This window comes from Microcebus murinus, chromosome 3 (genome assembly GCF_040939455.1).
Source record: "Microcebus murinus isolate Inina chromosome 3, M.murinus_Inina_mat1.0, whole genome shotgun sequence".
Taxonomy (NCBI): Eukaryota; Metazoa; Chordata; class Mammalia; order Primates; family Cheirogaleidae; genus Microcebus; species Microcebus murinus.
The window spans coordinates 61,408,174-61,428,550 of record NC_134106.1 but is presented as its reverse complement, the minus strand read 5'-3'; the positions used below and the strand labels follow the sequence as shown (position 1 = coordinate 61,428,550).

Here is a 20,377-nt window from a genome sequence, read left to right as displayed (position 1 = left end):
TGATAACCAACCACTGATTCATTTGGTTTCCTAAAACATACACTGTCACCTAAGTGTCTACTGTGTGCCTTGTAGCAAGTAATGGTTATATTGGGTAGCTACCCGCTTGCTTGTATGCCTAAAAATAAGGAAAAATAATCAGTGGCAATGTAAGAAATTCAATGCATTCAGTTTACGAAAAACACAATTTCTTTTCTTGAATTTTTTTTTTTTTTTTGAGACAAGAGTCTTGCTCTGTTGGCCTGGCGAGTGCTGTGGTGTTAGCCTAGCTCACAGCAATCTCAAACTGCTGGGCTCAAGTGATCGATCCTTCTGCCTTAGCCTCCCGGGTAGCTGGGACTGACTACAGGTATGTGCCACCATGCCTGGCTAATTTTTTCTATATTTTTAGTTGTTTGGCTCATTTCTTTCTATTTATAATAGAGACAGAGTCTCACTCTTGCTTAGGCTGGTCTCGAACTCCTGAGCCCAAGCAATCCTCCTGCCTTGGCCTCTCTTTCTTGACATCTATAACTTGGTAGAATTATAATTCTGGAGAAATCTGTATAGTGTTGTCTTTAAAGAGGGTGACAATTTTTCAAAGTGGAATTTTGAATGACTGGAGCAGTACAGGGCCTGTGCAGGAAGAGCGAATAGGCAGGACTGAGCATGGGGCTTGTGACTGATGGAGGGCTTGGTGTCTTACCTGTCACTGTACACAGACCTCTCAAAGATCTGTACTGGCTTCTTTTCAGGGAAGGGTTCCAACTGGACTTTGAGGCGGCTCATAAAGGAAAATGTCTGGAATGTGTAGGACCATCGTGCTGGCTCCTGGTACATCATATCCAGCAAGTTTCCAAGACTTTGGGTGGCACAGGCCTAGAGGGGTGTTACAAAAGAAGAGAATTTCCTAGAAGGCATATTTACTTCATGGTGTACATGTCCCCATCACTTCCTCCAAGCAGTTTTTACTAATCAATGAGAAGGAATTTCAAAGGTTTCCTTTCACTAAAAAGATACAATCAGATCCTCTAGCTCAAAGTTACATAATCAGGGGAGAGATTTTCCGACCTTATTAGACAAGAAGCTGACAGAGGGAGATGACATGCCACCTTCAATATAACAGGGAAGAGCAGAGGAAGAACCACATACAGAATTAACACACTCACTGATGGATGGGTTTGTAAAGTCTGTCTGGGTAGGAGTTAACAATCTACTGCTGCTACAATCTTTTGTTTGTTTGTTTATTTATTTATTTATTTAGAGACAGAGTCTCACTTTGTTGCCCAGGCTGGTGAGTGCCGTGGCGTTAGCCTAGCTCACAGCAACCTCAAACTCCTGGGTTCAAGCAATCCTTCTGCGTCAGCCTCCCGAGTAGCTGGGACTACAGGCATGTGCCACCATGGCTGGCTAATTTTTTCTATATATATTAGTTGGCCAATTAATTGCTTTCTATTTTATAGTAGAGATAGGGTCTCACTCTTACTCAGGGTGGTTTCAAACTCCTGACCTTGAGCAATCCACCCGCCTCAGCCTCGGCTTCCCAGAGTGCTAGGATTACAGGTGTGAGCCACCACGCCAGGCCACAATCTTTTGTTAAGACAGACAAACAAAACCCAAACCCTCTCCCTCCATTCTAAAGATTTTATGAAACGGAATTTGAAAAATTTCACTTACTCGGCATGTGCAAGTGGGCACAAGGATGGGATACTCAGGAGCCCTGGACTGATTTCTGCATTTGCCACTGACTTAATACAAAAGTGACTTCTGTGTAAAAGCACTTTGGATCTAATCACCATTAACTAAAGGCCTATGAGGATGAGGTGCTACCTAAGCCAGGTGCTATAAGGTGTATAGAAAAAGGAACTATCTCAGAAGCCTGAGTTCTCCCCTAAAAGTAAAAGAAGAAAATATATAAATAATAAATTATATAAAAATAAAGAAAAATTAAAAAAAAGAAAAAGGAACTGTCATTTATTTCAACCTTCACTGTGCTATTATCTCATTTAATCTTCAAAATAGCTTCATGAGGTAGGTACTGTTGTTATACCTATTTTCCAGAGGGGAAAATTCACTCAGAGGTTAAGTCACTTACTTGTCCAAGATCTCATGGCAAGTAAGGATTGAGGGGACTCAAACCTTTAACCTCTTCATTCTAATACTTCTCCATATAAAGGTGAACAAGATATGGTTTCTGAACTTAAGAGCTCACAATGCAAAAGGGACAAAGGTGCCAAGGATATAAAGAGCTAGAATGTGGCCGGGCGCGGTGGCTCACGCCTGTAATCCTAGCACTCTGGGAGGCAGAGGCAGGCGGATTGCTCGAGGTCAGGAGTTCAAAACCAGCCTGAGCAAGAGCGAGACCCCATCTCTACTATAAATGGAAAGAAATTAATTGGTCAACTAAAAATATATACAAAAAATTAGCCGGGCATGGTGGCACATGCCTGTAGTCCCAGCTACTCGGGAGGCTGAGGCAGGAGGATCGCTTGAGCCCAGGAGTTTGAGGTTGCTGTGAGCTAGGCTGATGCCACGGCACTCACTCTAGCCTGGGCAACAAAGCAAGACTCTGTCTCAAAAAAAAAAAAAAAAAAAAAAAAGCTAGAATGTAAGGCAGAAATGTGACAAAGAGGTGGTCATATATGGTGGAGGGAATCCTGGGAAGCTTCTGGAAGAAAGTGGCATTAAGCTGGGAAATAAATGATAAGCAGAATTTCCACAGATGGAAATGGAGATTAAGAAGACAGCATTTCAGGCAGAGACAGTGATACAGGAGGGAAAAAAAGATTAGACAATAATAAGTAATCCAATTTGACTAAACAGCACCCTGAGATTCCAAAGAAGGGTCCTGGCACTTGGAAAGATTTCAGCAGGAGTAATGCGTGTAGAGCAGAGTGGGTCAGAAAATCACTTAATGGGAGGTGTGTTCAGGAATTCACTCCTTCCAATCCCCCAACCCACAAACACACACCAGCCTCACAAATGGCCCCTGACTGAGAGCTGGAGGTTCAGGGGAGAAATCTGAGTCCCCCTCAAGTCTCTGTGGTGTCACTAGAAACTGTGAGTAGGGCACAGCCCTTGGCCTTAGCATAATTCACAGATTGCATGTGGAGTGGGACATGGTGCTGGCAGAAGTAGTAAGTTGACTAGGTGGGGACTATTGCACCTGCAAGCTTTGTGCTACCCAAGGGAGACTATTCTGGAACAAAAACTATACAGGGGCCTACACAATTTCTGAAAGAATCCATCTTCGCTACAAAACAAAAGTAAACATCCCTCCAAAAGTACAAACAGAAACAACAATTGGATATTAAAATATTCACAATTCAAAAGGAGAAGGACCAATCTGTGTGCTCAGATAGAGCTGTTGCCACAAACAGAAGAAAACAAAACAAAAAAAATCTCAGATTTAAGATATTGTCTCATTGATAACATAAGAATAGGCGATCATAAAAAAGAAGCAATATGAAAAGAACATTCTTAGAGGTGAAAATGTAATTGTCAAAATAAAACACCCATTGAAGATAATAACTAACGAACTATATACCGTGGTAAACCTAATTAATGAATGAGAAGATCCCTACAGAATATCAATTTAAGAAATTCTCCCTAAACTAAGTGAAAAAAGCAAAAAATTATGAACAACAACAACAAAAAAAGACATGCAAGCTAAAAGGAGAGCTAATATACATTATAATATATTAATATATTGGTAGGGTAATTCTTTCCTCTGGAAAGATACATTGAGATGTGGTATCACTTGTGTTCTACTTCACAGCAATTAACACAATTTTGTATCACACAACTTTCCAAACAGGGGCCAAAATGGTTTCCTGCAATTTCAAACCATCCCTAGCTCAGAGAAAGCTACCTAATCAAGGAAATAATTTTCCCTCTTAGGAGACCAGTCCAATCAGAGATAAAATGCCACCCCCAACAAAAAACACATGAGCAGAGGAAGACCCCTACTCATAAAGTGTGTGTCTCCCTCGCCATGAAGAATCATTATCAAACAGAAATAATGTGGTATCTCTAGATATTTTGGGACATAAACTAAGTTTCATGATAAAACTAGGAGTTTCATGCATTTATTGAAACCTTAAAATCTGTACCCCCATAATATGCCGAAATAAAAAAAAAAAAACTAGGAGTTTCAGTCAAGGGATTGATTAGATGAAACAGCAGTTAAAATCAAGGGAAAAATTAAAGAAAATCCCTAATATATATTTTTTTAATTAAAAAAATTTTTTTTTTCCGAGACAGTCTCACTCTGTTGCCTGGGGTAGAGTGCCGTGGCATTAGCCTAGCTCACAGCAACCTCAAACTCCTGGGGTCAGGCGATCCTCCTGCCTCAGACCCCCAAGGGTGGACCACTAAGCCTGGCTAAGTTTTTCTATTTTTAGTAGAGACGGGATGTCACTCTTACTCAGGCTGGTCTCAAACACCTAACCTTAAGCAATTCTCCTGCGTTGGCCTCCCAGAGTGCTAGGATTACAGGTGTGAGCCACCGAGCCTGGCCATCCCTGAAATGTGAGACTTTCCACCAGAGAAATCCACTAAGTAAGTACTAGATTTTATAAATATTTATATATATAGCAACTCATACACACATATGCAACACATGTACATGCTTGTGTGTGCATACACACACAGAAAGAGAGGTTCCTACAACTGGATCTATCCTGGAGAAATGTCAAGTCTTTTTTTTTTTTTTTTTTTGAGACAGAGTCTCACTCTGTTGCTTGGGCTAGAGTGCGTGGCGTCAGCCTAGCTCATAGCAACCTCAAACTCCTGGGCTCAAGCAATCCTACTGACTCAGCCTACCGAGTAGCTGGGACTACAGGCATGCACCACCATGCCTGGCTAATTTTTCACATATATTTTTAGTTGGCCAATTAATTTCTTTCTATTTTTAGTAAAGATAGGGGTCTCGCTCTTGCTCAGGCTGGTCTTGAACTCCTGAGCTCAACCGATCCTCCCACCTTGGCCTCTCAGAGTGCTAGGATAATAGGCATGACCCAACCATGCTTGGCCCAACAATTCATTAAAAAGCAAAAACAAAACCCCAAAACAGGGCCGGGCGCGGTAGCTCAAGCCTGTAATCCTAGCACTCTGGGAGGCCGAGGCGGGCGGATTGCTCGAGGTCAGGAGTTTGAAACCAGCCTGAGCAAGAGCAAGACCCCGTCTCTACTATAAATAGAAAGAAATTAATTGGCCAACTAATATATATATATAAAATTAGCCGGGCATGGTGGCGCATGCCTGTAGTCCCAGCTACTCGGGAGGCTGACGCAGAAGGATTGCTTGAGCTCAGGAGTTTGAGGTTGCTGTGAGCTAGGCTGACGCCACGGCACTCACTCTAGCCTGTGCAACAAAGTGAGACTCTGTCTCAAAAAAAAAAACAAAAAACCCAAAACACCTAATGAGGGGGGGAGGGAACCACAAATCACTTCTAAAGAAAAAAGGATCAGAACCACATAACATTTCTCTGCAACAGGAGCTACTTTTATATTCTAAGGCAAAAGAAAGTTTTAGACAAGCAATCACTCAGAAATCATACCACTCAGAAGCTGGGTGTGGTGACACATGCCTGTAGTCCCAGCTACTCGGGAGGCTGAGGCAGAAGGATTGCTTGAGACCAGGAGTTTGAGGTTGCTGTGAGCTAGGCTGATGCCACGGCACTTACTCTAGCCTGGGCAACAAAGTGAGACTCTTGTCTCAAAAAAAAAAAAAAAATCAGTGGGATAAAAATGTAAATTGTCATATAAATAAAGGGGAGGAAAATGAAAAAAAATTTAAGTAAGAAGAAAAAGACAGAACATGAAAGCACAAAATAAGGTGGTAGAAATAAACATAATCACAACAAAGGAGAAAAATCCCCAGCAAAGGCAAACCCTCAAATTGGGTAAAAACCTAAAAATCCTACTCATAAGAGAATACATGAAATGACACAGATTGGTTGAAAACAAAGGGACAACAAGTAGATGCAAATAACAAGAAAGCAGATATGGCAAAACTGTATAAAGAAAAAAAGCATTAAATGTTATGAGAGGGTTTTAAAACATCCTAATAAGCAAATAAAGACTCTACAAAAAAGTCATGATCATTTTTAAAGAGAATAATAAAGCACTGAAATATATAGATACAGAAAAAAGCCAATTAAAAATACAAAGAAAAACAGACAAAATACAATAAAAGCACAAATTTTAACACACTTCTCTCAGAATTTAATAGAAAAAGCAGACCCCAAATGTGAGAACTCAGAAAACTAGACCATTATTTTTTCACATATCTGAACAGGGGATATACCTTACAATGATTATTAAATTAATCGTAACAGGCCAGACTGCTCCAATGGCTCATGCCTGTAATCCTAGCACTCTGGGAGGCCAAGGCGGGAAGATCACTTGAGGTCAGGAGTTTGAGACCAGCCTGAGCAAGAGTGAGACCCTGTCTCTACTAAAAATAGAAAAAGTCAGCTGGGCGTGGTGGCAAGCACCCTAGTTCCAGCTACTTGGAAGGATGATGCAGGAGGATCACTTGAGCCCAGGAATTTAAGGTTGCAGTGAACTATGATGATACCACTATACCCCAACCTGGGTGACAATGTGAGACTGTGTCTCAAAAAGAGAAAAGAAACCCTGTACACACAAATAGTAATACCAATCAAATTTATAAAGACACAAGTGAAATTCCAAACATATTAGCTAATTAATGGAATAGTATACCATTAATTCTAGTTCATTCTAGAAAAAAGCTCATTCTAGAAATGTGAGGATGGTACCATTATCAAATCTATGACTAATATTAAGAGATTTAAAAAGGAAAACCCCATCACTATCTCATCAGATGTTAAAAAAAAGGCTTGGGATGGAAATTCAATACTTGATCCTGATAAAAACAGTTAATATTCTAGTAACAGAAGGGCACCCCCTCTACATGGTCTGTTGAAATGAATAACAAACACAGAACTTAACAATGGTAAATTAGAGGTGGTTTCACCAAAGACAGAACAAGGTAAGGGGACTACTCTCACTGGTATTACTTAATAGTGTTTTGGAAGTTCTACCCAATGAAAGTAAACAGGAAAATAGAAATGAGGTACAGAAACTGGAAAACTCTTCCAAATGATTACTAGTTTGAGACATTACTTTCTAAAAACCACACAGAAAGCAAAAAAAAACAAACAAAAAACAGGGGGGAGGGGGGCGGGTATATACATACATAATGAGTGAGATGTGCACCATCTGGGGGATGGTCATGATGGAGACTCAGACTTTTGGGGGGAGGGGGGAAATGGGCATTTATTGAAACCTTAAAATCTGTACCCCCATAATATGCCAAAATAAAAAAAAATTAAAACAAAAAACAAAAAACAAAAAAAACTAATATGAGAATGAAGCCATATGAGACAAATAAAGCAATCAACTGTTTTCCTTTAAAACAGCAATAAGTAGTTTGAAAAGATGATGGGGGAAAAAAGATCCTAGCCATGAAACAACAAAATACACATTCTGCTCAGGATTAACGAATGAATACTACTGGGACAAGTAGATAGTCGTTTGTCAAAAAATAAATAAAATTAGAGGCTTATAACTTTTAAAGTCACATAAAATCTAAAGCTATAAAAGCAACAGAAAAAAATATAGGTGGATTTTTTTAATAATCTAGGGCTATGGAAGGTTTCTTAAAATTTTCACATCAAAGGTGCTAACACTATGAGGAAAAAGATGGACAGACTACAGACATACTAGAATTTAAATGTATTATATAGGCCGGGCGCTGTGGCTCACGCCTGTAATCCTAGCTCTTGGGAGGCCGAGGCGGGCGGATTGCTCAAGGTCAGGAGTTCAAAACCAGCCTGAGCAAGAGCGAGACCCCGTCTCTACTATAAATAGAAAGAAATTAATTGGCCAACTGATATATATATATAAAAATTAGCCGGGCATGGTGGCGCATGCCTGTAGTCCCAGCTACTCGGGAGGCTGAGGCAGAAGGATCACTCAAGCCCAGGAGATTGAGGTTGCTGTGAGCTAGGCTGACGCCACGGCACTCACTCTAGCCTGGACAACAAAGTGAGACTCTGTCTCAAAAAAAAAAAAAAAAAAAAAAAAAAAAAAAAAAAAATGTATTATATAAAAATAAAAAAACATATACAGAGCCGGGCGCGGTGGCTCACGCCTGTAATCCTAGCACTCTGGGAGGCCAAGGTGGGCAGATTGCTCCAGGTCAGGGGTTCAAAACCAGCCTGAGCAAGAGCAAGACCCCGTCTCTACTATAAATAGAAAGAAATCAATTGGCCAACTAAAAAAATATATATAAAAAATTAGCCAGGCATGGTGGCGCATGCCTGTAGTCCCAGCTACTCGGGAGGCTGAGGAAGAAGGATCGCTTGAGCCCAGGAGTTTGAGGTTGCTGTGAGCCAGGCTGACGCCACGGCACTCACTCTAGCCTAGGCAACAAGGCGAGACTCTGTCTCAAAAAAAAAAACATATATAAAGATGAAAGAAAAATGACAAACTGTGGAAAATATCAGTACCATGTTTCCCCGAAAATAAGACCTACCCATAAAATAAGCCCTAGCAGGATTTCTAAGCATTTGCGCAATATAAGCCCTACCCTGAAAATAAGACCTAGTGATGGGCGTGGCTGCCCAGCGCATCTGCACAACCCTTGCATTTCGTCCCTGGAGCGGTAAAGAAGACAAGCAGTCCTTCTCATCTGCCTCACCGTGACAGCTACTATCCCAGAGGTGACTGGAAAGGTGCGGACAGCCCCACCTACAAGGTTGGCTCCCCCGTCAGGTCCTGGCCATCCTGTGCGTGCTGCAAGCTGAGGCTTTGAGGGGAAAAGTCTCCTCAGTGAAGTGAGGAGTGGGACATTTGGCTTTAGGTATTGTGTGTCCCCAGGGGGGAAGAAGCAAAGCTGTGGCTACCATTTTACTACGATGATGTTCCAGAAGATGACGACTTAACTATATTTGAATAAATGTAGATTGTTGTACGGTACTTTAAAAAATAACACATCCCCTGAAAATAAGCCCTAGGGCAGGGGTCCTCAAACTTTTTAAACAGGGGGCCAGTTCACTGTCCCTCAGACCATTGGAGGGCCAGACTATAGTTTAAAAAAAACTATGAACATGGCCGGGCGCTGTGGCTCACGCCTGTAATCCTAGCTCTTGGGAGGCCGAGGCGGGCGGATTGCTCAAGGTCAGGAGTTCAAAACCAGCCTGAGCAAGAGCGAGACCCCGTCTCTACTATAAATAGAAAGAAATTAATTGGCCAACTGATATATATATAAAAAATTAGCCGGGCATGGTGGCGCATGCCTGTAGTCCCAGCTACCCAGGAGGCTGAGGCAGAAGGATCGCTCGAGCCCAGGAGTTTGAGGTTGCTGTGAGCTAGGCTGACGCCACGGCACTCACTCTAGCCTGGGCAACAAAGCGAGACTCTGTCTCAAAAAAAAAAAAAAAAAAACTATGAACAAATTCCTATGCACACTGCACATATCTTATTTTGAAGTAAAAAACAAACACCCGCATGTGGCTTGAGGGCCGTAGTTTGAGGACGCCTGCCCTAGGGTGTCTTCTTGAGGAAAAACAAATATAAGACCCTGTCTTATTTTCAGGGAAACACGGTAATATACGACAAAGAATTAATGTACTTAACCTACAATGAGACCTTTTTTTTTTTTGATACAGAGTCTCACTTGGTTGCCCGGGCTAGATGTAGTGGTGTCCGCCTAGCTCACAGCAACCTCAAACTCCTGGGCTCAAGCAATCCTTCTGCCTCAGTCTCCCAAGTAGCTGGGATTACAGGCATGCCCGGCTAATTTTTTCTATATATTTTTAGTTGTCCAACTAATTTCTTTCTACTTTTAGTAGAGACAGGGGTCTCGCTCTTGCTCAGGCTAGTTTTGAATTCCTGACCTTGAGCAATCCGCCCACCTCAGCCTCCCAGAGTGCTAGGATTATAGGTATGAGCCACTGCGCCAGGCCTACAATGAGCTCTTATGAAGCCATTAAAAAAGATGAAGGTCTCAATAAGAAAAAAAAAAAAATGGCAAGGAGTTTGAATAGGCAATTCACTAAAGAAGAAGAAGAAGAATAAATGGACAAGGCCAGGCGCAGTGGCTCACGCCTGTAATCCTAGCACTCTGGGAGGCCGAGGTGGGCAGATTGCTTGAGGTCAGGAGTTCGAAACCAGCCTGAGCAAGAGCGAGACCCCATCTCTACTATAAATAGAAAAGAAATTAATTGGCCAACTAATATATAAAGAAAAAATTAGCCGAGCATGCCTGTAGTCCCAGCTACTTGGGAGGCTGAGGCAGGAAGATCACTTGAGCCCAGGAGTTTGAGGTTGCTGTGAGCTAGGCTGACGCCACAGCACTCACTCTAGCCTGGGCAATAAAGCAAGACTCTGTCTCAAAAAAATAAAAGGACTTTAAAAAGGTGTTCAACTTAATGTAATCAAAGAAATATAAAATAACATTTTCTTACCTCTCACATTAGCAAAGGTGGAAAGGAATAATAGCTAGTATTGCTGAAAGTATGAGGAAATGGTACAACTTTTCTGAAGGGAAATTTTGTGACACATAACAATATTCATAATTTTCACTCATCGAAATTCCAGTTCCAGATTATCCTAAGAAAATATGCATGTACACAAAATGTGGCTATTAGAAAGAAAAAAGATGTATTAGTAGCTACAAGGATATTCATCATTAAAATATTGTTTATAATAAGGAGAAATTAGAAAAGTAAATATTCAAAATAGAGGACTGGATAACTAAATGATAAATTTCATATTATGCAGTACAATGCAACCATTAAAATGACATTACTGTGAAAGAAGACCTTGCCTATCAAGTGACATGCAGATGGCAATCACAATTTCTGTTTAAAAAAGCAAATGTACGTGTATTTTATACATTTGTGTTAAATATATCCATTTTCTCCTCTGTAGAAAGAACTCTAAAAGGACAAAAATGTTAATCGCATTACCTCTGGATAATGGGATTACAGGAGTGTTAGTTATCTATTGCTGCCTAACAAATCATGACAACACGAGGTGGCTTAAACAAAAAACATTCATTATCTCAGTTTCTATGCAATAGGAATTTGGGAAGCAGCTTAGAGGGGGGGTTATGCCTCAGGGTATCTCATGAAGTTTCATTCAAGATGCTGGCTGACACTACAGTCATCTGAAAGCTGGGCTAGGACTGAAGGCTTCATCTCCAAGAAGACTCACCACATACCTGTTGGCAGGAGGCCTCCTGAAAGGGCTGCTTCAGGACAAGGTAGCTGGCTTCCCCCAGAGCAAGACAGAAGCTACAATGTCTTTTATGACCTACCCTAGAAAGTTACAATCTGGTATTTCTGCTATGTTCCATTCATTAGAAACAAGTTACTAAATCCAGCCTGCATTTAAGAATTACGCTCTAGGCCAGGCGTGGTGGCTCACACCTATAATCCTAGCACTCTCGGAGATTGAGGTGGGCGGATTGCTGGAGGTCAGGAGTTGGAAAGCAGCCTGAGCAAGAGCGAGACCCTGTTTCCACTATAAATAGAAAGAAATTAATTGGCCAACTAATATATATAGAAAAAATTAGCCAGGCATGGTGGCTCATGCCTCTGGTCCCAGCTACTCGGGAGGCTGAGGCAGGAGGATTGCTTGAGCCCAGGAGAGTTTGAGGTTGCTGTGAACTAGGCTGATGCCACGGCACTTACTCTAGCCTGGGCAACAAAGTGAGACTCTGTCTTAAAAACAAAACAAAACAAAAAAAACCAAAGAATTATGCTCTACCTCTTGAAGGGAGGAACATTAAACAATTTGTGGACATACAGTCATTTGGTTGCTTAACAATAGGGATATGTTCTGAGATATGCATTGTTAGGTGCTTTGGTCATTGTGCAAACATCATAGAGTGTATTTACACAAACCTAGATGGTATAGACTACTACACACGTAGGTTATATGGTCTAGCCTATTGCTCCTGGACTACAAATCTATATAGCATGTTACTGTACTGAATACTGTAGGCAACTGTAACACAAGGATAAGTATCTGTATATCTGAACACTCCTAAACATAGAAAAGAACAGTAAAAATACGGTATTATAATCTTGTGGGACTACCATCATACATGTGGCCCAATATTGACTAAAACATCGTTATGTGTCACATGACTATTTTGAAATCCTGACAGGTGACTTGTGGCATACTCATAAAAAGATATATAATTTATTACTAAATAGAAAAGTTACTTTCACAAATACACATACATATACATGTATACATATAGACATATAAAGACACAACTTAAAAACCAAACATCCTTAATAAGCGTGATATGCCTGCCACAAAAGGTAACACAATTCTGAGTTAGAATAAAAGAAAAATGGAACCCCAAAAAAGTTCCATGATACTCTGTACTGTTTAGACTATATCCAGAATGTCATGTTCATCTCTGAGTACCACTTTTAGTAAATTCTAAGTGGAAAATGACAAATTAGAGCTCATCACTTAGAAAAAGTTACTTCAGAATGAAGAACAGCCTGGAGGAAAATTGGAGGTGTTTGGCTTCAAAGAGAGAAGACATGAGGGGGAGAGAGAGCAGGCAAACCACTGCCTTCAGCTATATATAGGGTTGCCGCGTGGAAAAGTTAAAAGACTTAGGTGGCAGAACCTGAACCAATGAGTCAGAGTCACAGGGGTGCAACGTGGCTCAATGCAAGGCAGAACTGTCTAACAATTAGAGTTATGACACATAAGAATGAGCCACTCAGTCAATGTTCCAGGTGGTGTTCCAGGAGGCGTTCACAGAGCCTGAAGAGACACAGTGCTGCCACCCCCTCAGCTACCTCTAAGGTTCATGTCCAAATTGGTCCTTTCCCACTCACATTGATGTGGATGGTGTTGAAACCAACCCTATAGCCTTTGACGAAGCAGTAGGCGTGATACTAGGGCCTGAGCCATGAGGTATACGTGAAACGCATACAGTGCTTGGCATAGTACAGTGCCTGACACATAGTATGCGCTTCATAAATGTCAGCTATTACATCTACACTAACTCAAAGTGTGACAGGATCCTCTCTAAGGTGCCTTTCAATTTCTAAGACTTTACACAAAATTTAAAATCACTGTAATTAACAATTAATCCTGATGGTCAGCTTCAGTAATAAAAGTATAAATACTTAAGGGGAGGAATGACAAAATTCATCTTTAAAGCCATGATGATTGGACATGCTTTGGGAAACCACAAAAAACAGAGGCTGTCACTTATATAGACACATAAAAACCACAAAAATCAAAACTAAATATATTCAAACAAATCATATCCTTTCTGGTGTATGTGGTCTGTTTTCTGGAATGAAGCTATTTTAAAAAGGAGACTCAAACTGGGCTACTTCACCCACTCAGAGCAAATTAAATTATTACAATTAGATTACTCATCCATGCCTGCCAACTACCCACCGCAACTAAAAACTTACTTTTTGGGTGCCAGCAGCCTGGATATCCTGCCATGTTGCTACAGGTTCTGTAGCTACGTGCCACTCTGGGTAAGTTTTCGTGAGTAACTTCACAAAGGTGGACTTTCCCACAGCTGCAATGCAAACAGCATGTATTGGGATCCTTCCCAAAGAAGGGCTGAAGGAGAAGGCTGCTACCAAACTACCACAAATGCCTAACTCCAGAGAACAAGGACAAGTTTTTCCAATTTCAAAACTCTACGATTGTAAGACTGATGGTAGGGCAGGCAATGATAATCAAAGCCACCATAATGAATACAGGCAGCAGGGAGGAAAAATTCCCCCAAGATCTGATTTGCAATTTCCATGTCCCAGCCTTCCAGAGGCAATGAGTGTTTAATAACAGTCGAAAATGCAATAGAACCATCAAAAGTACATGGAATCAGCTACATAACTCACAGTCCTACTTGTTCTGTGACTGTGTCAAAATTACAAGTTTTTCAATGTAGAAAATGAAAATGATTATGACCCTCATTCATTCAACAAATCTAACAAATATTCATGGGGTGCTATGTGCTCAGGACTGTCAGGCACTGCAGGTACAATGTTAAACAAAACACGGAATGGATTTTGCCTTCAGAGAACTTGCATGGGCGATAGATACTAAACACACAAGTAACCATAATACTAACGAATTGTGTTAAGTGCTAGGAAAGAAAAATGCAGGACGGCTCTAATATAGCTCAGGAAGTCAGGGAAGGTTCCTCTGAAAAAAATGACATCTGAGGTAAGACTTGAAAGGTGATAATCCATGCAGAGTGAGTAGCATGAACAAAGGCCTGGAAGAGAGAAAGAATGTAGCACACAAAACCACAAAAGAGAAGTCTGAACTCTAGAGAAGCCAGTATGGCTACGGCATGGGTAAGTGATGAGGACTGGCTCAAGATGAGTGTGGCTACACAGACAGGCAGTTCAGGGCCAGGTCACACAGGGCCTTTGTAGCCATGGTGAGAAATTTGAATTCTATCCTAAGGGCAATGAGAAGTCAGTGACAACAGGTTTTAAGTAGGAAAATTACAAAATTCCTTCTCATTTTTAAAAGATCACTCCGCTAGCTGTGTAAGAATGGGCTGAAGCAGAAGCAGGAAGACTAGTCAAAAAATAATAGTATGGGGGGAGAGGGAGGGAGGGAAAAAAATAATGATAGTAGCTCGGACCAGGGTAATGACATAGGAGTGAAAGTAGTGGTTGCTTTGAGAAATATTTTGGAGATGAAATCAACTTAGTACCACAACATTCAAGTTCTCTTTTCCCATTTATCCCAGTATCTGGCCCATACCTCCCTGAACTCCGGACACACTATTCAAGAGCCCTGCAGACATCTCCACTTGGACATCCCACAAACACCTCAAAGTCAATATATTCTTTCAATGAATTCACCATTTTTCCCATCAAACTGAACTTCCTCTTGTATCCCAGACATAGCACCCCATGAATATTTGTTAGATTTGTTGAATGAATGAGGGTCATAATCATTTTCAAGGTATGACAGCACCAAGCACTCACTGTCAGAGCTTTTCTTTCTTCCAAGCCACAAATGGCTACCAAGTCCTTTTGCACTTGCTTTTAAGTATTTTCCATTTGTCCTTTTCTCTTCATTCCCCCTCCATGCTCAAGACCAAGCTCTCACATCTCTCGCCTGACTCCAGCCTTGTTTTCTTCAATCCATTCTCCATAGCATAGCCACACTGAACGTGACATAAACTGCTTAAAATGCTTTGACAACTTCCTATTGCCTTCATGACAAAATCCAAGTCCTTTAACACGGTCTGAGATACAAGATCTAACCCCTGCACACCCCTCTCTGGCCTCGGCTTTCCTGCAGGCATCCTATGTACCTGCTGAACCAAACTCCTTGCAACTCCAATCATGCCACGTTCCCTCTAGCAGATGGGACCCTGCATAGGCTTTCTCATTTCCTGGAGCACCCCCTCTCCTCACCTGGCTAACTCCCACTTAATCCTCAAGGTTCTGCTCTGATGTACCTCCTGTGTGAAGGCTTTCCAGACCCTGATGCCTCTAAGATAGATTAGCTAATCCTCCTTTGTTCTTGGCTTCGTATTTGGGATGAGACTCTACCACTGCAGATGAGGTTCCTGCAGGGTAAAAACAAATTTGAGCCTAACGACCTGGCTGAATGAATAAAACACACAACATATTATTAATTTCAGTTCCCTCGGAAGTCCACGTTTGTGAAAAATCAAAATATGAACCTGGCTGGGCGCGGTGGCTCACGCCTGTAATCCTAGCACTCTGGGAGGCCGAGGCGGGCGGATTGCTCAAGGTCAGGAGTTCAAAACCAACCTGAGCGAGACCCCGTCTCTACCATAAAAATAGAAAGAAATTAATTGGCCAACTAATATATATATATATAAAAATCAGCCGGGCATGGTGGCTTGTGCCTGTAGTCCCAGCTACTCGGGAGGCTGAGGCAGGAGGATCACTTGAGCCCAGGAGTTTGAGGTTGCTGTGAGCTAGGCTGACGCCACGGCACTCACTCTAGCCTAGGCAAGAAAGCGAGACTCTGTCTCAAAAAAAAAAAAAAAAAAAAAAAAAAAAAAAAAAAAAATATGAACCTTTAGACTGTTCTTGGGAGCTCAATCTCCTTTATTAGAAGTGGTTTTAAGAGAAAAAACAGGACTATCCTTCCAGCTTCCAGTCAATTCTATCAGCCACTCATGTTACTGATTGGGAGTGCTGAATGTCTCAGCACAAGAGCCCACACATCCAATATGTGACATTTACTACACACCACTCCAACTCCTCTTTGAATAGACAGGACAAGAACAAATAACAGGAATTTGTGCATTTTGTACAGTCATCCTCATCTTTCAGTCCCCACCTCCACCCAAATTGTAGTGCCTTTTCACAATTGCTCAGCCTCTGCTCTGCCCACACTTCAATGAATAAATCCCCTCCCCTGCTCTTCTAGGCCTATCTCTAAATCCTTTGCCTACCAAGCCTAAGGTCCCACATCTTCCATTAAGTTCAGAACTTCTCTAGCTCACATGAATTCCTACCACAATGGCTAACTGCTTGAGTTTGTATATTATGAGGTATGTGGCTGCTCTGAGTAAGCCCTAGCTTAAAATATTTGGCCCAGGTGGTCGATATTTAGATCGCAGGTTATTCAATAAGTCTAAAACATAGACATAGAGTCTAAAACTCTGCCTATAGGCAGAGAAGCCATTAATATTAAAAAATAAAGGTAGTGATCTGCTAGATGGTTGGGATTGAATAATTGTTAAAATTACTTATATTTTTAGGGCGACTTCTGGGGCCCCGCTCTTGGGGCCCCAGAACCTCGTCCACGAAAAATATAAAAATAAAAAAAAAAAAAAAGAAAAAAAGAAAAAGAAAAAATTACTTATATTTTTAAGAAGTTAAAAAAAATTACCTATAAAATTGTTGATAGAAAGGGCAGGCTCTGAGGATTAGGGAGGGCCAACTTCACCTTTGAGATCAGACACTATTAGTTCCTCTAAGGGCAGTCAGGACTCCGAGAAACAGACTCATACAGTTTAAACACACAAACCCCAGAATGCCAACAAGTTAGATGTAATGGGAAATATATGGTTCCAATGACTGGAACAATCACATCTGATACCTAGGGTACCCTGCACTCCACATTCCATTCCAAGCCTTCTGGAAAGCCAGTTTAGTAATCAGAAGCCAGCTTCAGCACAGAATGACAGTACATGGTGGTAGATGGTCCTGAGAGCTCTGGCGTCCATGTTGCTGGGGCTCTCAGAGCCTGGGTAATTCACCACAGGCAGTATTTCTTAAACCAATTCCACTGGAACTGAGTTGTGCTACGTACCACCCATAGATGTAGAATAATTACTTTTAAAAAATTTCAAAGTTATGTATTTATTAAATAATTAAAACCAGACATAGCAAAACTTTTTTAGTGCTGTGGTATTTGATCATAATAGCTGTTTTCTTCTGGCTTGGGTGTGTTTTTATTCTTTTTATTTATTTATTTTTTTTTAAGACAAATGTTTTAAAGTGTTCCCAAGGGCTTCATAAGAGTGGTAGTGTTTGGTTCTCTACTGCTACAAAGCTTCCTCCTAGTGACCAGAACACCCTTGTCTATAGAAAGCCTCATTTCTTCAGGCCTCTTAGATACCAATGTCTCAGGCTTTTGACAATTTAGTTAGATCCCAGATTAACTGTTACCTTTCAATATATTCTCATTATCATGAATTTTGGGAAGTATCCGATTTCACAGACAGTATCAAACCTTCCCTTAGGGACTTGGCAATCAGTGTTATTATATGTGCCATGACTTAAAAAAAAAGCAGAGGTACTTTCTTAGAGTTTATTACTTCAACATGTTGATTCTATTAGCTCTAGGATAATCATTTCACAAGCTGGACCAAAGAGTTCTGCTGTTAATGTTCATCTTTTCCTAAGCCATGGTTTTCCCTTCCCACAATTTTTTCTATAAACAATAATGCATGCTATAGCTACAAAATGTTAAAATCTAGTAGTAAGGTAGTATCTGATTAACATCCAAAATAATACATTCTATTAAGTTTAATACAGTTATATTTCACAGGAGCTCTAATACTACTAATACCTCCTCTAGGCATTTTCTTCTTCTGAACAAGATGGAAAATATGAGAAAAATCCAGCTCTGAACTCCTTTACCAAAGTGAAACAAAGAAAGTAAATATAAAACTGTCTAAAGGCCTGGCATGGTGGCTCACACCTGTAATCCCAGCACTCTGGGAGGCTGAGGCAGGAGAATCAAGGCAGGAGGATCATTTGAGGTCAGGAGTTCGAGACCAGCCTGCCTGAGCAAGAGTGAGATCCCGTCTCTACTAAAATTAGAAAGAAATTATCTAGACAACTAAAAATAGAAAAAATTAGCTAGGTGTGGTGGTGTTCACCTGTAGTCTCAGCTACTCAGGAGGCTGAGGCAGGAGGATCACTTGAGCCCAGGAGTTTGAGGTTGCTGTGAGCTTTGAGGTTGCTGTGAGCTAGGCTGACACCACAGCACTCTAGCCCAGGTGATAGAGCAAGACTCCGTCTCAAAAAACAAAACAAAACAAAACAAAAACCCACCAAAAACCTGTCTAGTATCTTTTAAAAAAAATTCTTCCAAAGAAAATTTAAAGTCTTTATTTCAGCAACTGAAATAAATTCATTCTGTCAATAGATGTTTATGGAGTACTTTTTTCTTTTATCGAGTATTATTACTAAAATGAACTAGGCTCAGGGCTTGCCCTCAAGGAACTTATATTCCAACCCTGAGACTAAGTACCCAGGACCAAATAGGCTCTGAGCCTAAAAGCATTCTAGGCAAAATGAACAAAAATCAGTCTGTAGGCTTAAAAGAAAGTTAGTACATTTTACCTTGATTCCTTTTATTTTATTTTCATGGGTAACTATTTACTTTAAAAAAAAAAAAAAAAAAAGGCCTTACAGCTTCCAGAATATGATTCAAGCTCATGGAGCAAGGCCCTCACCAAGATCCTCTCAGATTGGGCATGTCTTCCTCCTCTACTCTGCCTACCAGGTGATTCATCCTTCCAATGTCACTTTCTCTGTGAAGCCTCCTTGAACTCTGTCCAGCTCCACTTCATCCTTAGGCAGAGTTAATTACTGCCTACTTTGGTTTATCAAAGTATTACATTGTAATTATTTGTTCACTCATCACCCTCAACAGCTAGACTGGGAGCTTGCTTTTTGAAGACACAGACTGAGCCTTATTCCCTTTGCATCCTGAATAACTAGTGAGGTACTGAGAATAGAGATGGTGGATAGAATGAAGTGAACCACAGAAACAGGGAATCCACTATACGGTGTTTGAAATAAATAGCTTCCTCTGCCCCCCGCCCAAGAGTCTTTGCCCAATTGTTTTACCAAATAAAAGGAAAAAACACATATTAGTGATGTTAAATCACTAATTTTGAATGCTAGAGGAGACATATTATTAGGGAAGCCCTCCAATGCTTTATGTACAAGTTTCTAGACTAAAAAGTGTAAAACAGGCCGGGCGCAGTGGCTCACGCCTGTAATCCTAGCACTCTGGGAGGCCAAGGTGGGTGGACTGCTCAAGGTCAGGAGTTTGAAACCAGCCTGAGCAAGAGCGAGACCCCATCTCTACTATAAATAGAAAGAAATTAATTGGCCAACTAATACATATAGAAAAAATTAGCCGGGCATGGTGGCACATGCCTGTAGTCCCAGCTACTCGGGAGGCTGAAGCAGGAGGATCGCTTGAGCCCAGGAGTTTGAGGTTGCTATGAGCTAGCCTGGGCAACAAAGCGAGACTCTGTCTTCAAAAAAAAAAAAGTGTAAAACAATTTCCTCTTCTCTGGTTGCATCTTTCAAAATAAAAAGTGAGAATGGTCTGAGATGATTCACGAAATTATTTCATACAGTGATCCTTTCTTCATTTTGGGCTTATAATTACAAAATGACTGGCTTTGGAAGATAATAATACATTTTAGTGATGAGTGGTCTTAAAAGATAGGCTAGGTATTTTGTGTTTTAGATTTTCAGGGGTTCTAGGTACCAAGCTTTTTACTTTCAATCACACATTGCTGATGGCTTCACAAGTCATGCCAGATGCCATTAGTTGCTACTTCACTGATCCACTTTCCTCACACACTGCTTTCTGCACCTTCAGGATCACAACAGCAGGACTTAGAACAGAAGGACATATCTAACTTCAGTCAGTTCACCTTCCCTGTTTAGGTTTCCTGAACAGGTACTCTCATTCTGGTTTGTTTGGGGATGCCACCTGTGAGAAAAGGATAACTCTTTTTTTTTTTTTTTTAAACTTTTTATTACACAGTAATACAACAATACCTGAATCATACTTTAAAGATTCACAGGTTGACAGACCATACATTA

The 20,377-nt window shown here is 40.9% G+C and overlaps 1 protein-coding gene across 5 annotated transcripts in view; it reads right to left on the bottom strand.

Moving 5' to 3' along the window:
* The window catches only part of DGUOK (deoxyguanosine kinase), a 38,385-nt gene that overhangs the window by 12,336 nt on the left and 5,672 nt on the right, over nucleotides 1-20,377 (bottom strand). For 2 of the 5 annotated variants that reach the window (XR_001160297.2, XM_012788661.2), the window contains exons 2-3: nucleotides 13,472-13,584; nucleotides 686-858 (exon numbers count right to left, since the gene is read on the bottom strand). Coding sequence is in view for 4 of the 5 variants with exons in the window: in XM_012788661.2 (XP_012644115.1) it covers nucleotides 686-858; nucleotides 13,472-13,584 (286 nt within the window). In the remaining variant the exon portion in view is untranslated. Of the gene's footprint in view, nucleotides 1-685; nucleotides 859-10,477; nucleotides 10,556-13,471; nucleotides 13,585-20,377 lie in introns of those variants that run through there. The other 3 variants (XM_012788662.2, XM_020286208.2, XM_020286201.2) reach the window with 2 other exon arrangements.